This window comes from Macaca fascicularis, chromosome 1 (genome assembly GCF_037993035.2).
Source record: "Macaca fascicularis isolate 582-1 chromosome 1, T2T-MFA8v1.1".
Classification (NCBI taxonomy): domain Eukaryota; kingdom Metazoa; phylum Chordata; class Mammalia; order Primates; family Cercopithecidae; genus Macaca; species Macaca fascicularis.
Window position 1 is genome coordinate 108,927,096 of NC_088375.1, and position 17,190 is coordinate 108,944,285.

At 45.8% G+C, this 17,190-nt stretch overlaps 1 protein-coding gene across 2 annotated transcripts; it reads left to right on the forward strand.

The window, feature by feature from the left end:
• Nucleotides 1-579: 579 nt before the first annotated feature.
• On the forward strand, nucleotides 580-12,881 carry HRNR (hornerin). Of its 2 annotated transcripts, NM_001433697.1 has the most exons (3): nucleotides 580-630; nucleotides 1,502-1,670; nucleotides 3,289-12,881. In NM_001433697.1, the coding sequence occupies exons 2-3, from the start codon at nucleotides 1,533-1,535 to the stop codon at nucleotides 11,878-11,880; spliced, it is 8,730 nt and encodes a 2,909-aa protein (NP_001420626.1). In that variant the 5' UTR covers nucleotides 580-630; nucleotides 1,502-1,532; the 3' UTR covers nucleotides 11,881-12,881. The 2 variants fall into 2 exon arrangements, with proteins under 2 accessions (NP_001420626.1, XP_073883663.1); XM_074027562.1 differs by having other exon boundaries at nucleotides 580-1,670.
• Nucleotides 12,882-17,190: the final 4,309 nt, after the last annotated feature.

Sequence of the window (17,190 nt, forward strand, 5' to 3'; positions counted from 1 at the left end):
TTGGTGAATGGCCAATAAGGGGTCTGGTAAATTGAGATAAAAGGTAAAATGAAATTAAAGAAATAAAAGGATGACCTGGAGCCATTATCCATTTCAAAAGGTAATAACAATACTACAGATGACACTTTGGCTGGAATATCATTTAAGAAAATTTAGCTTAGAATGGAGAGTTTGACAAGATGATCTTTACAGTCCTTTTAATCATCAGTTTCCATGATTCTTTGACATTTGGGCCATGATATCCCTGCACACACTCCATTCAATTTCTATTAAAATCCACACAATTTGTTGTCAATGTATTGTGCTACATAGTTTGATGAATACAAAAAGAGGCCTTTCTGCAAAGTGTCCTGACACTTTGGCAGGTGGGGCCGAGAGTAGCCCAGATTTGGGAACGGCTAATGCAATCTTAGGTGAACATGTAAGGAAGTGAGAAAGAAGGTAAACACCTGGGAGGTGGAGATAGAGGTGGTGATGGGCTTGTTTAGGAGTAAATTAGGACATCTCAAAGAGAGCAGCTCCTCCCTAAGATGGACCATTATTCCCTCTATAAAAAGGCCACTCTGCCCAACTAGCAGCACCCTGAAAGCTGCTTCTGTCTCTATCCTACTTGTTCCTCTGGTGAGCTAGGTAAGTGAGCAGGAGTTCAACTCCACTCAAGGGTACTTAGGACTATAAATTATGAAAGTCCAGGATATGCTCTAAGGCAAAGAGGCACTAGATACAAGGCTTCTCTTTAGTATACTCTGGGGAACTTTGGTATAAGTTTAAGTTTACTGAAAAGAAAAATGAAACGACTAGGACTATGTATACTATCTCCTTTCTTTGAGGTTGTTTCCCTCATAACATGGATATCATGGGGTTCTAATTATCCACAGGCAGGTTGCCTTCTTTACAACTGAGCTTTTTCTCTCCATTGTGTAATAAGGTCTGAGGGTCACTTCCTGCTTGGAGAATGAGAACAGAAACTGGATCTAATAGCAGTTACCCTTAGCTTCGTATCACCTAGGCTTGTTGTTGGCTTTGCTCACATTGTCTACTTTCTCTGACCTAGAAGTCTTGAGAGTTCAGTTCAGCCATTGATGCTCCTTAGTTGGAGTAAGGCGTGTCATGTATATAGTGGAACTGTACCCATAGTATGGTTGGAACCTAGAGAGAAAGAGGAAGCAGATGAAGTGGAACACTCAGGACTTCTACAGCTCCAGAACAAAGCTGATATTATCCCTGGTAATGGTGGGAAGCCAAAAACAGAGAGTCATTTTTCCTATATTCATTCAGGAATGGAAATAAGACCTATGGATTATGTTCCTAATTTCATCACTCTCTTGCTACATGACTTGAACAAGTCATTCAACTGTGAATTGCTTCTTGATTACAACAGAATGAAGTTAATCATGCCTGACTAATTCTGAACAACTATTATAAATAATCAGACCTACTTATGTGTTTAAACAAGAAATGAGAATAGTAAGGGGTTGATCTCTCTTTTTCCTCCCTTTAGGTTACTCAAACTTGCAAAAAAAAAAAAAAAAATGCCTAAACTCCTACAAGGCATCATCACTGTCATTGATGTTTTCTACCAATATGCCACCCAGCATGGGGAGTATGATATGTTGAACAAGGCAGAGCTGAAAGAACTTCTGGAAAATGAGTTTCATCAAATTCTGAAGGTAAGAACTCCATGCCAGGATGGAATTATGCAGGAATTTTCTTCTTTATCCCTTTCCACCTTCTTGTCACATATGTCAAACATCCTAGAGGACTCTTCCTACTTGGTGATAGAGAACAGGGTTTGGTAAAGGTTTGAGATAACGTCAAAAGCTGATCCATGATGGTTTCCATAGCATAACTAAAGGAAGTGATCCTACTAAACAACAAACAAAACCCATAGATTAAATAATGTCCAATCTAAGTGACTAATTCTTACAAACCCACACAGTCCTCAGAAAAACTGCAAAGTAGATATCTGAGTTCAGGAAATTAGCATTACCCCTGAATCACAAAAGAGTGTGTCCGCCACCTTAAAACTGTCAGGTCTAGATTTGATAGCTTAGATATTTGGGAGCTTATATCAGACTTCTGAGTTTCAATTCCTTAAATTTGGATTTCTGTGGATTTCAGATATGATATTCGGATATCAGATGTCATATATTCAGTGTGTCAGCTAAGAATCTCATAATCTTCACCTCTAACCTTGTTTCTTCATCTTTTTGCCGAAAGCAAAAACCTGATATCATTTTTTATTTTCTCTCTCTCAGCAGACACCACTACCTTCCAACCTCCATCTAACTCATCAATAATCTCTCAAAACAACCCGTTTCTCTTCATCACTATTATTAGTCCTCTGGTTCAGGCCACCTACTACTTCTACTCTCAGCATTAGATGCAAATATAATCATTTCACTCCTCAGCTAAAAATCCTTCAATAGTTCCCGATTGCTCTTAAAATGAAGTACAAAGTTCCTTAACATAACGTAAAACTCATAATCTAGTTGCTATTTATCTCTCTATCCACATTTCTTGAGTATTCAAACTCTAAATCTAGCAATCCTGAATTTCTTTCAGTTCCCTGAAAGCTCTATGACTTCTCTCACCTGTAGCCATTTGTTCATATCATTCCCTCTGCCTAGAACAATCTTTTCCCCTTCTCCTTCCCTTCCTACTCCTTCATTTGGCTAATTCTAATCCATCCTTCAAAAGGCATCATTTCCTCTCATTAACCTTTCTAGGACCCCCAATGGTTCCTCTCTCATGTACTCTTGTAGAAACCTTATCATAATAAACTATAATTTTAAGTTTGTATATCTGATCAAATAAACATTAAATTCCATTTTTTTCAGGAAGCAAACTTGTTCACTGCTTTATACTCTCATATGACATAATGGTAGGCAAGTAGTAACATAATAAATCTTTGCTCAGTGAGTAAATTAATTACCTAGTTAATTTAATTGGACAAATAAAGTTGATATAATTAACGTAAGTATAAAAATGTATTACTTGTAAATTAACTAATCATTCATATTTGACCCATTCTTTACCAAAAATAATCAGCCCTCTTGTTTCCTTTCATTTTCCAGTTGCATCCTATCCTATTCTAGCTGTTTCTCACCGCATTATTCATTCCATATTCCTTTTTCTCTTTCTGCTCAGGACTGCCTAAGTGACTATGTGAATGAGTTCCATATACATAAGCCAAACATTTATATTTTAACATCCTTCCTTCAGTTGGTTAGCTAGGTGTATTGTCCATACTAACAGAGCTACTCTTTGTACCTTGCTCTTATACAGAATCCAAATGATCCAGATACTGTGGATATCATCTTGCAAAATCTGGATCGAGACCATAACAAGAAAGTGGATTTTACGGAGTATCTTCTGATGATATTCAAGCTGGTTCGGGCTCATAATAAAATCATTAGCAAAGATTACTGCCAAGCTTCAGGGTCAAAGCTGAGAGACGACAGTCACCAGCACCAAGAGGAACAAGAAGAAACAGGAAAAGAGGACAAATGGCAAGAATCCTCTTCTAGTCATTCAAGTTGGAGTGCAGGAGAGAATGATTCCCATTCCAGGAACGTCAGAGGAAGCATTACACACGGGCCTGAATCCATATCCAGAAGACTGAGTTTTCAAAGAGACTTTTCTGGCCAAAATAAATCCAGCTCAGGTCAGTCTTCCAGGTATGGTCAGCATGAGTCTGGCTCCCATCAGTCTCCAGGACACGGCCAACGTGGGTCTCACTCAGGGCAGTCTCCCACCTATGGTCGACTTGGGTCTGGCTACAAACGGTCTTCCAGCAGTGGGCCACATGGGTCTGGCTCACGCCAGTCTTCTGCCTTTGGTCAACATGAGTCTACCTCAGGGCAGTCCTCTGGAAACAATGAGCATGGATCTGGCTCAGGGCACTCCTTCAGCCATGGGCAGCATGGTTCTACATCAGGACAGTCATCAAGCTTTGGCCAGAAGGGATCTAGCACAGGCCAGTCTTCCAGATACGACCACCATGACTCTAGCTCCAGTCAGTCTCCTGGCTATGGCCAACACGGGGCTGGATCTGGCCAGTCTCCTAGCCGCGGCCTACATGGGGCTGGCTCCAGTCTGTCTTCCAACTGTGGCCCACAAGGGTCTGGCTCAGCACAGTCTTCGGGCTTTGGTCAATATGAGTCTAGCTCAGGGCAGTCCTCTGGTTACAGTCAGCATGGATCTGGCTCAGGTCACTCCTCCGGCTATGGACAACACGAATCTAGGTCAGGACAGTCATCTAGGGGAGAACAACACGGATCTAGCTCAGGTTCCTCTTCTACCTATGGTCGACATGAGTCTGGCTTTCATCAGTCTTCTGGCCACGGCCGAAATGGGTCTGGATCTGGCCACTCGCGTACCAGTAGCCGCGGCCGACATGGGTCTGGCTCAGGGCAGTCTTCAAGCCGTGGCCCATATCAGTCTGACTCAGGTCACTCGTCTGGCTTAGGTCAACATGAGTCTCACTCAGGACAGTCCTCTGGCTACGGTCAACATGGATCTAGCTCGGGTCACTCCTTTACCCATGGGCAACATGGTTCTACATCAGGACAGCCATCAAGCTGTGGCCAAAATGGAGCTAGCTCAGGTCAGTCTTCCAGCCACGGTCAGCATGGCTCTGGCTCAAGTCAGTCTTCTGGCTATGGCCGACAGGGCTCTGGATCTGGCCAGTCTCCTAGTCGCGGCCGACATGGGTCCAGTTCCGGGCACTCTTCTAGCTACGGCCAACATGGGTCTGGCTCAGGTCGTTCTTCCAGTCATGGCCCATATGAGTCTGGTTCAGGTCACTCTCCTGGCTTTGGTCAACATGAGTCCGGCTCAGGACAGTCCTCTGGATACAGTCAGCATGGAAGTGGCTCAGGGCACTCCTCTAGCCAAGGACAGCATGGTTCTACATCACGACACTCATTAAGCTTTGGCCAGGAGGGATCTAGCACAGGCCAGTCTTCCAGCTACAGCCACCAGAGCTCTGGCTCCAGTCAGTCTTCTGGCTATGGCCGACATGGGGCTGGATCTGGCCAGTCTCCTAGCCGTGGCCGACATGGGTCTGGTTCAGGGCAGTCTTCCAGCTACGGCCAGCATGGGTCTGGCTCAGGACAGTTCTCTGGTTATAGTCAGCATGGAAGTGGCTCAGGGCACACCTCTAGCCATGGACAACATGGTTCCACATCAGGACAGTCCTCAAGCTTCGGCCAGAAGGGATCTAGCTCAGGGCAGTCTTCCCGCTACGGTCAGCATGGCTCTGGCTCACATCAGTCTTCCGGCCATGGCCGACATGGGTCTGGATCTGGCAGGTCTCCTAGCCAGGGCCGAAATGGGTCCAGTTCGGGGCACTACCCTGGCCACGGCCAACAAGGATCTGGCTCAGGTTGTTCCTCCAGCCGTGGCCATTATGAGTCTGGCTCAGGCCAGTCTTCTGGCTTTGGGCAACATGAGTCAGGCTCAGCACAGTCCTCTGGCTATAGTCAGCATGGTTCTGGCTCAGGTCACTCCTCTAGCCAGGGACGACATGGATCTACATCAGGGCATTCGTCAAGCTCTGGCCAACATGGCTCTAGCTCAGGTCACTCTTCCAGCTATGGTCAGCATGAGTCTGGCTCCCATCAGTATTTGGGTCGCGGCAGACATGGGTCTGGATCTGGACAGTCTTCAGGCCGTGGCCGACGTGGGTCTGGGTCAGGGCAGTCTCCCAGCTACGGCCAACATGGGTCTGGCTCAGGTCGTTCTTCAAGTCAGTCTTCTGGCTATGGTCGACAGGGCTCTGGATCTGGCCAGTCTCCTAGTCACGGCCGACATGGGTCCGGTTCCGGGCACTCTTCTAGCTACGGCCAACATGGGTCTGGCTCAGGTCGTTCTTCCAGCCATGGCTCATATGAGTCTGGTTCAGGTCACTCTTCTGGCTTAGGTCAACATGAGTCTCGCTCAGGACAGTCCTCTGGCTACAGTCAACAAGGATCTAGCTCGGGTCACTCCTTTACCCATGAGCAACATGGTTCTACATCAGGACAGTCATCAAGCTGTGGCCAACATGGAGCTAGCTCAGGTCAGTCTTCCAGCCACGGTCAGCATGGCTCTGGCTCAAGTCAGTCTTCTGGCTATGGCCGACAGGGCTCTGGATCTGGCCAGTCTCCTAGTCGTGGCCGACATGGGTCCGGTTCCGGGCACTCTTCTAGCTACGGCCAACATGGGTCTGGCTCAGGTCGTTCTTCAAGTCAGTCTTCTGGCTATGGCCGACAGGGCTCTGGATCTGGCCAGTCTCCTAGTCGCGGCCGACATGGGTCCGGTTCCGGGCACTCTTCTAGCTACGGCCAACATGGGTCTGGCTCAGGTCGTTCTTCAAGTCAGTCTTCTGGCTATGGCCGACAGGGCTCTGGATCTGGCCAGTCTCCTAGTCACGGCCGACATGGGTCCGGTTCCGGGCACTCTTCTAGCTACGGCCAACATGGGTCTGGCTCAGGTCGTTCTTCCAGCCATGGCTCATATGAGTCTGGTTCAGGTCACTCTTCTGGCCTAGGTCAACATGAGTCTCGCTCAGGACAGTCCTCTGGCTACAGTCAACAAGGATCTAGCTCAGGTCACTCCTTTACCCATGAGCAACATGGTTCTACATCAGGACAGTCATCAAGCTGTGGCCAACATGGAGCTAGCTCAGGTCAGTCTTCCAGCCACGGTCAGCATGGCTCTGGCTCAAGTCAGTCTTCTGGCTATGGCCGACAGGGCTCTGGATCTGGCCAGTCTCCTAGTCGTGGCCGACATGGGTCCGGCTCCGGACACTCTTCCAGCTACGGCCAACATGGGTCTGGCTCAGGTCGTTCTTCAAGTCAGTCTTCTGGCTATGGCCGACAGGGCTCTGGATCTGGCCAGTCTCCTAGTCACGGCCGACATGGGTCCGGTTCCGGGCACTCTTCTAGCTACGGCCAACATGGGTCTGGCTCAGGTCGTTCTTCCAGCCATGGCTCATATGAGTCTGGTTCAGGTCACTCTTCTGGCTTTGGTCAACATGAGTCTCGCTCAGGACAGTCCTCTGGCTACAGTCAACAAGGATCTAGCTCGGGTCACTCCTTTACCCATGGGCAACATGGTTCTACATCAGGACAGCCATCAAGCTGTGGCCAAAATGGAGCTAGCTCAGGTCAGTCTTCCAGCCACGGTCAGCATGGCTCTGGCTCAAGTCAGTCTTTTGGCTATGGCCGACAGGGCTCTGGATCTGGCCAGTCTCCTAGCCGTGGCCGACATGGGTCTGGTTCAGGGCAGTCTTCCAGCTACGGCCAGCATGGGTCAGGCTCAGGACAGTCCTCTGGTTATAGTCAGCATGGAAGTGGCTCAGGGCACGCCTCTAGCCATGGACAACATGGTTCCACATCAGGACAGTCCTCAAGCTTCGGCCAGAAGGGATCTAGCTCAGGGCAGTCTTCCAGCTACGGTCAGCATGGCTCTGGCTCACATCAGTCTTCTGGCCATGGCCGACATGGGTCTGGATCTGGCAGGTCTCCTAGCCAGGGCCGAAATGGGTCCAGTTCGGGGTACTACCCCGGCCACGGCCAACAAGGATCTGGCTCAGGTTGTTCCTCCAGCCGTGGCCATTATGAGTCTGGCTCAGGCCAGTCTTCTGGCTTTGGGCAACATGAGTCAGGCTCAGCACAGTCCTCTGGCTATAGTCAGCATGGTTCTGGCTCAGGTCACTCCTCTAGCCAGGGACGACATGGATCTACATCAGGGCATTCGTCAAGCTCTGGCCAACATGGCTCTAGCTCAGGTCACTCTTCCAGCTATGGTCAGCATGAGTCTGGCTCCCATCAGTATTCGGGTCGCGGCAGACATGGGTCTGGATCTGGACAGTCTTCAGGCCGTGGCCGACGTGGGTCTGGGTCAGGGCAGTCTCCCAGCTACGGCCAACATGGGTCTGGCTCAGGTCGTTCTTCAAGTCAGTCTTCTGGCTATGGCCGACAGGGCTCTGGATCTGGCCAGTCTCCTAGTCACGGCCGACATGGGTCCGGTTCCGGGCACTCTTCTAGCTACGGCCAACATGGGTCTGGCTCAGGTCGTTCTTCCAGCCATGGCTCATATGAGTCTGGTTCAGGTCACTCTTCTGGCTTAGGTCAACATGAGTCTCGCTCAGGACAGTCCTCTGGCTACAGTCAACAAGGATCTAGCTCGGGTCACTCCTTTACCCATGAGCAACATGGTTCTACATCAGGACAGTCATCAAGCTGTGGCCAACATGGAGCTAGCTCAGGTCAGTCTTCCAGCCACGGTCAGCATGGCTCTGGCTCAAGTCAGTCTTCTGGCTATGGCCGACAGGGCTCTGGATCTGGCCAGTCTCCTAGTCGTGGCCGACATGGGTCCGGTTCCAGGCACTCTTCTAGCTACGGCCAACATGGGTCTGGCTCAGGTCGTTCTTCAAGTCAGTCTTCTGGCTATGGCCGACAGGGCTCTGGATCTGGCCAGTCTCCTAGTCGCGGCCGACATGGGTCCGGTTCCGGGCACTCTTCTAGCTACGGCCAACATGGGTCTGGCTCAGGTCGTTCTTCAAGTCAGTCTTCTGGCTATGGCCGACAGGGCTCTGGATCTGGCCAGTCTCCTAGTCACGGCCGACATGGGTCCGGTTCCGGGCACTCTTCTAGCTACGGCCAACATGGGTCTGGCTCAGGTCGTTCTTCCAGCCATGGCTCATATGAGTCTGGTTCAGGTCACTCTTCTGGCCTAGGTCAACATGAGTCTCGCTCAGGACAGTCCTCTGGCTACAGTCAACAAGGATCTAGCTCGGGTCACTCCTTTACCCATGAGCAACATGGTTCTACATCAGGACAGTCATCAAGCTGTGGCCATCATGGAGCTAGCTCAGGTCAGTCTTCCAGCCACGGTCAGCATGGCTCTGGCTCAAGTCAGTCTTTTGGCTATGGCCGACAGGGCTCTGGATCTGGCCAGTCTCCTAGCCATGGCCGACATGGGTCTGGTTCAGGGCAGTCTTCCAGCTACGGCCAGCATGGGTCAGGCTCAGGACAGTCCTCTGGTTATAGTCAGCATGGAAGTGGCTCAGGGCACGCCTCTAGCCATGGACAACATGGTTCCACATCAGGACAGTCCTCAAGCTTCGGCCAGAAGGGATCTAGCTCAGGGCAGTCTTCCAGCTACGGTCAGCATGGCTCTGGCTCACATCAGTCTTCCGGCCATGGCCGACATGGGTCTGGATCTGGCAGGTCTCCTAGCCAGGGCCGAAATGGGTCCAGTTCGGGGCACTACCCTGGCCACGGCCAACAAGGATCTGGCTCAGGTTGTTCCTCCAGCCGTGGCCATTATGAGTCTGGCTCAGGCCAGTCTTCTGGCTTTGGGCAACATGAGTCAGGCTCAGCACAGTCCTCTGGCTATAGTCAGCATGGTTCTGGCTCAGGTCACTCCTCTAGCCAGGGACGACATGGATCTACATCAGGGCATTCGTCAAGCTCTGGCCAACATGGCTCTAGCTCAGGTCACTCTTCCAGCTATGGTCAGCATGAGTCTGGCTCCCATCAGTATTCGGGTTGCGGCAGACATGGGTCTGGATCTGGACAGTCTTCAGGCCGTGGCCGACGGGGGTCTGGGTCAGGGCAGTCTCCCAGCTACGGCCAACATGGGTCTGGCTCAGGTCGTTCTTCAAGTCAGTCTTCTGGCTATGGCCGACAGGGCTCTGGATCTGGCCAGTCTCCTAGTCACGGCCGACATGGGTCCGGTTCCGGGCACTCTTCTAGCTACGGCCAACATGGGTCTGGCTCAGGTCGTTCTTCCAGCCATGGCTCATATGAGTCTGGTTCAGGTCACTCTTCTGGCTTAGGTCAACATGAGTCTCGCTCAGGACAGTCCTCTGGCTACAGTCAACAAGGATCTAGCTCAGGTCACTCCTTTACCCATGAGCAACATGGTTCTACATCAGGACAGCCATCAAGCTGTGGCCAAAATGGAGCTAGCTCAGGTCAGTCTTCCAGCCACGGTCAGCATGGCTCTGGCTCAAGTCAGTCTTCTGGCTATGGCCGACAGGGCTCTGGATCTGGCCAGTCTCCTAGTCGTGGCCGACATGGGTCCGGTTCCGGGCACTCTTCTAGCTACGGCCAACATGGGTCTGGCTCAGGTCGTTCTTCAAGTCAGTCTTCTGGCTATGGCCGACAGGGCTCTGGATCTGGCCAGTCTCCTAGTCGCGGCCGACATGGGTCCAGTTCCGGGCACTCTTCTAGCTACGGCCAACATGGGTCTGGCTCAGGTCGTTCTTCCAGCCGTGGCCCATGTGAATCTGGTTCAGGTCACTCTTCTGGCTTTGGTCAACATGAGTCTGGCTCAGGACAGTCCTCTGGATACAGTCAGCACGGAAGTGGCTCAGGGCACTCCTCTAGCCATGGACAGCATGGTTCTACATCACGACACTCATTAAGCTTTGGCCAGGAGGGATCTAGCACAGGCCAGTCTTCCAGCTACGGCCACCAGAGCTCTGGCTCCAGTCAGTCTTCTGGCTATGGCCGACATGGGGCTGGATCTGGCCAGTCTCCTAGCCGTGGCCGACATGGGTCTGGTTCAGGGCAGTCTTCCAGCTACGGCCAGCATGGGTCAGGCTCAGGACAGTCCTCTGGTTATAGTCAGCATGGAAGTGGCTCAGGGCACACCTCTAGCCATGGACAACATGGTTCCACATCAGGACAGTCCTCAAGCTTCGGCCAGAAGGGATCTAGCTCAGGGCAGTCTTCCAGCTACGGTCAGCATGGCTCTGGCTCACATCAGTCTTCCGGCCATGGCCGACATGGGTCTGGATCTGGCAGGTCTCCTAGCCAGGGCCGAAATGGGTCCAGTTCGGGGTACTACCCCGGCCACGGCCAACAAGGATCTGGCTCAGGTTGTTCCTCCAGCCGTGGCCATTATGAGTCTGGCTCAGGCCAGTCTTCTGGCTTTGGGCAACATGAGTCAGGCTCAGCACAGTCCTCTGGCTATAGTCAGCATGGTTCTGGCTCACATCACTCCTCTAGCCAGGGACGACATGGATCTACATCAGGGCATTCGTCAAGCTCTGGCCAACATGGCTCTAGCTCAGGTCAGTCTTCCAGCTATGGTCAGCATGAGTCTGGCTCCCATCAGTATTCGGGTCGTGGCAGACATGGGTCTGGATCTGGCCAGTCTTCAGGCCGTGGCCGACGGGGGTCTGGGTCAGGGCAGTCTCCCAGCTACGGCCAACATGGGTCTGGCTCAGGTCGTTCTTCAAGTCAGTCTTCTGGCTATGGCCGACAGGGCTCTGGATCTGGCCAGTCTCCTAGTTGCAGCCGACATGGGTCCGGTTCCGGGCACTCTTCTAGCTACGGCCAACATGGGTCTGGCTCAGGTCGTTCTTCCAGCCATGGCCCATATGAGTCTGGTTCAGGTCACTCTTCTGGCTTAGGTCAACATGAGTCTGGCTCAGGACAGTCCTCTGGTTACAGTCAGCATGGAAGTGGCTCAGGGCACTCCTCTAGCCATGGACAGCATGGTTCTACACCAGGACAGTCATCAAACTTTGGTCAGGAGGGATCTTGCACTGGCCAGTCTTCCAGCTATGGCCACCATGGCTCTGGCTCCAGTCAGTCTTCCGGCTATGGCCGACACGTGGCTGGATCTGGTCAGTCTCCTAGCCGCAGCCGACATGGGCCTGGTTCAGGGCAGTCTTCTAGCTGTGGCCAATATGGGTCTGGCTCAGGACAGTCCTCTGGTTATAGTCAGCATGGAAGTGGCTCAGGGGCAGGTGGGTATTCTTATTGCAAAGGAGGAAGTAACTATGAAGGTGAAAGTTCTTGCTCAGATTTTCTCAGTTTTCATAGTAGGACTTCACCCTATGAATATATCCAAAAGCAGAGGTGCTACTTTTAGCGTTGAATAATAAATATAAATGCAACTTACTCAAGTAGCAATTTTAGAAATAGGAAAGTCATCTATGAATTCATCATGAAAGACAAGCAATCTATCATGAAATTCTTTCTAAAAGTCAATCTATCCTTTTCTGTCTCTTTCTTTAAAGCCTATAACTATAGCATATATCTTGTTATGGGGTTCCTTCCAAACACTGTTAGGCATTTGCGCTACTTTGTTAGAAAATGCTGAGTGGAATAACTTGTTAGAATCAGGGTTAAACTTTGAGGAATAATGAAAAGCTTTTAAAGAGCTTTGGGTTTAGTTGGAGGTGTCTTTTTGAGGGCTCATCATTCAATTATAGATGGTGTCAAAGCTAACCTTACATTTCTTAAAAGCAAAATATTACAAATGCATTACCAGTCTAGATACAAAGCATTGTTTTACAGCAATTATTGTGCCATAATTTTTAGTGTGTCCCATGTTTGGTGTGTCCCAATTTTTGGTATTGTGGCAGAAGGTGAACGCTCTGAAAGCAAAGATGCAGCAGTGGTAGTGTCTTTACTTATCAAAACCATCAAGTCCCTTTTCTTGGGTATATCTTTAATCAGTAAGCTAATTAGTGGCATAAAAAGTAGCACCAGGGACTTTTCCCAAGCCTATGAGTAAGAGCATTATTTCATAAAGAACATGGATTTATCACTTCGGGGAAAAAAACATTCAAATGTGGGCTTTAGCTTGTTTTCAGCAAGAAAGATCTTGCTCCCTATTTCTAAGCAGCTGCTCAATATTGGGAAACATATTGAGGAGTTATTCCATGGAAATACAATGCTTTCCACCTACTACTGTATTTCAATAACCTTTCCACCTAAAAAAAATCATCCATGCCCAGATGAAAAGAAAGAGTATCTGTCACTGCTCTATAGTACCTTAATTTGACTGTAACATATTCGTTTCAAGTCTTTGGATTCAAACAAATGGATTGCATTAAAATTGACAATAAATAAATGTTGATTAAATACTAAGATTTTTCTCATCTGTGCTTCATTTCACTTCTTACATACAGATGGTCATCCTAGAAACCAACCCAGATAGGTATTTCCCAATATTCTATTTTTCACAAACAATGAAGAATAGATAAAGCATTCTTAAAACTCAGTAAGAAAAACTACTTCATTTAAAAATGAGCAAAATTCCATGACACTAGTATTGGCAATGATTTTTTTTGATATGACACCAAAATCACACAATAATGTGGAGCTGTCAGCTCCATAAATGCTATTGTCCCTGAAGACCTTAGAGGGAGGCAACATACGGAGGTAGAAGGTGATATTTGTCTTAGTTTAACCAAAAGTTTTTAGTTTTAGTTTTTAACAAAATGTTTTTTTTAAAATTTAAAATTTAAAACAGAAGAAAGCTTATAGAATAATGATGTAAAGAAAAAAACATTTGTGTTCAGCTATACAATGTGTTTATGCTTTAAGCTAAGGGTTATTAAGAGAGTCAAAAAGTTTAACAATGTAAAAGTCTATAAAAGTAAAAAGTTACAGTACGCTAAGGTTAATTTTTATTGGAGAAAGAAATTTTTTTATAAATTTAGTGTAACTCAAGTGTATAGTGTTTATACACTCTACAGTAGTATACAGTAATGTCCTAGGCCTTCCCATTCACTCACCACTAACTGACTGACACACCTAGAGCAACTTCTAGTCCTACATGCTCTATTCATGGTAAATGCCCTATACAAGTATACCTTTTTTAACTTTTATGGCATATTTTTACTGTACCTTCTTTAAGTTTAGATACATTCAGATGCACACTTACCATTGTGTTAGTTGCCTACAGTAGTCAGTATAGTAACATGCTGTACAGGTTTGTAGCCTAGGAGCAATAGTCTATACCATATAGTCTAGTTGTTTAGTAAGCTATGCCATCTAGATTTGTGTAAGTACACTCTCTGATGTTTGCCTAAGGGTGCATTTTTCACAACATATCCCCCATTGTCAAGCAACACGATCGTGTACTTTACTATACGGCCTAGCAATTCCACTCCCAAGCGAAATAACTTATGTCTACATTGAAGATTTTTACATGAATGTTTATAGCAGCTTTAATAATAGCCCCAAACTTGAAACAATCCAAATGTCCACCAACAGATGAGTGGATAAACAAATTGTGGTATGGCTATACACTGGAATTCTATTCAGCAAGGAAAAAAAACAATATAACTACTGATACATATAATATAGATGAATCTCAAAAACATGTTGCTCAAAAGAAGCCATCCACAAAACAGTACATATTTATGATTCCATTTATATGAAACTTACTAAAAACAAACCTAATCTATAAAAATAGAAAGCAGATCAGTGGTTGACTAGGGCTGGGAGTAGAACTTGTGAACTGGCTGGAAGAGTCACAAAGGAACACTAGCATGATGGAATAAATATATATGTAGCTTATAATCGTTGTTACATATATACTTCTGTCAAAACTTACATAATCATATATATTTTATTATATGGAAATTATATCTCAATAAAGTTGATTGTTTAAAGGCTTTCTGCGCAACTTGACACACGATTTTTTTTTGTTTTTTGGTTTTTGGTTTTTTGGTTTTTTTTTGAGACAGTCTCACTCTGTTGCCCAGGCTGGAGTGCAGTGGCACAATCTCAGCTCACTGCAACCTCCATCTCCTGGGTGCAAGTGACTCTCCTGCCTCAGTCTCCTGGGATTACAGGCATGCAGCACCACACCCAGTTAATTTTTGTATTTTTAGTAGGCAGGGTTTCACCATGTTGGCCAGGCTGGTCTCAAACTCCTGACCTCAGGTGACCTGCCCACGTAGGCCTCCCAAAGTGCTGGCATTATGTGAGCCACCGAGATAAAGAAGGAGAGGAGTTTCATCTCATCAGATATCAAAATATATAACAAAGTTATATTATTTAAAACAGTGCAGAATTGTTGTAGAACAGATATACAGTGGAATGTGACTCCAGAAACAGATCCATGCATACTTGATATACAAGAGCAGTGGTTTTGCCTATCACTGGACAAAGGCAACTCTTTCAATAAATGGTGCCAAGGTAATGAATTTTCCATAGGAAAAAAATTATCTCTATTTCACACCATTTTACAAAAATCACTTCCAAGTAAATAAAAACCTAACTGTGATAAGCCAAACTTCTAAAAATTTTTAAAGAAAATATAGGAGAATATCTTTATGACTTCAAAATAAGTGCAGATTCTTTAAACAAGAAATACACAAACCACCAAGGAAAGACTCATGACTTTTACTATAATTAAATTCCAAATGTCTATAAATCCAAAGACACTCTCAAAAAGTAAAAGGGACAAAGCACAGAGTTGAAGAACATTTTTCAAATGCCTATAAACAACAAATGATTAACAGCCACATTATATAAATAACATAAAAATTAAAAATTTTAAAAAAAAACAGCAAAACTTATAAAAAGAAAATTCACCAAAGGTAATCTGAATGGCAAAGTGACATTTTTAAAACAATGCTCAGGGAAATAGATAATTAAAACACAATGAAATTCATTTCATACCCATCGGATCAGGAAAAAACTAAAGTCTGGCAATATCCAGTGTTGAGGACACTGAGCAGCAAAAGTCTAAATTGATGACTAATTAAGAGGAAATCTGGCAACCACAGACAAGAGTCTGTAACAGCAAAATGTTACAAACAACCTAAAAGTTCAATAGAAGAATAGATAAATTGTAATATACCCATACACTAAAATGCTATACAGCAGTTAAAATTCATGAGCTACAGGTATGTATATATCAACATGGACAAATTCCAAAAGTGTAATGCTAAGTGAAAAGGTTGTAAAACAAGTATACATGTTATGATACCATTTATATAGTTTTACAATATATATAACAATACCATATATTGTTTGTGGTTAATACATATTTGGTAAATGTAAAAATCTTTATGTAAATGGTAAACAGCAAATTCAGAACAGTGTGTACCTCTGGAAGGAAGGAAGAAAATGGGACTGAGACCGAATAAACAATACCAAAAGTTTTCTTAAGCAAGATGGTATTCATTATATTATTCACTGACTTGAAAATCTACACTTACTGGTAAATCTTAAATTATTTTGTAAGAAAAAGGATAACACAAAGAATAATGTCAGAATGCCCATCAAGGACCGCTCAAGGGAGAGTGTTCTGACAAGCTAGTCCACTGGTGTATCTGGTCCAGCATGTCCTAGTTTTTTAAATAAACGTCTCACCACGTGAGTGCCTAATGATACTCATCAGCTGAACCACACAACAAACCCTCTGCCATCTCTGCCATAGACTTCAAACTCACCAAGGGGCCTTCTAGAAAATTTGGCTTTCCATAGTTTTCCCAAAAGGAGAAAGCATTCATCAGCAAGATTAATACAAACACCCAGTGTTTCTGATAATGCATTTCTGACTGTAAATTAATAAAATGGCACTCTGGTTTTTATACTTCAGTCCCTGATGAGTTCAGTTACAATGAAACAGCTTTCCTGAGTCTGACCAACTCTGGGACACTGATATGAGTGCGTTTCTGGGCATATAAGGATGAGAACCAAACCCTGACCCTTTTTCTGGGCAACACCCCAACCTTATTCTTTGCCTTCCAAGGTAAGGGGCAAGAAAATTTTTCTAATAAGAGAAAGCAAAGAAATTCTCAATAAATGCTTAGTTATATAATTAAGCCAAGTTTTTCACAATGTTTCTCTTTTCCTTATTATGACTCTAGAACCTAAAGAACCATAATGTTACAGCTAAAAGAAGAAAAGAGAAAGAGGTGGGCTGTTTCACGCAGGATCTTACAGAATCTCAATACCTCATCCCGAGTTGGATCTTGTTTTTGTTAGTTTTTTTCTGTACACTCAAATGTGATCAAGCTCTGGGAGACAGATTAATTCTAAGCAAAGTCTTAAGGGTTCAATTTATTTATTTATTTATTAACTACAAGCTATAAATGTATTCAGAACAAGAATCAGCTGTTTAACATGGGGTATTCCCTGTCATTGGATAGATTCATTCGAGAGGTATCAGGTTATTAGATGAGCTTCAGAGCAAAAGAGTTTTATTCTCCAAGGTTGTGCTATGGTAATCTGATGATTAAAAAATTTTCTCCTGAAAGGGATAGAAAAATACAAAAGTAGCATTGTTATTGAACATCTTATGAGCTGGGAACATTACATTATGTGCTATATGCTTGACATATACTTATTATTTAATTTCATTCTCATAGAAACCCTGTGGTTATAAATGTTATTTTATTGAAGAGCAAACTGAGACTTTAAAAGGTCAAGT

Coding starts and splice junctions, on each gene's coding strand:
- HRNR (XM_074027562.1), top strand. CDS start 1,533: ATGCCTAAACTCCTACAAGGCATCATCACTGTCATTGATGTTTTCTAC. Junction 1,671..3,288: donor AGTTTCATCAAATTCTGAAG/GTAAGAACTCCA, acceptor GCTCTTATACAG/AATCCAAATGATCCAGATAC.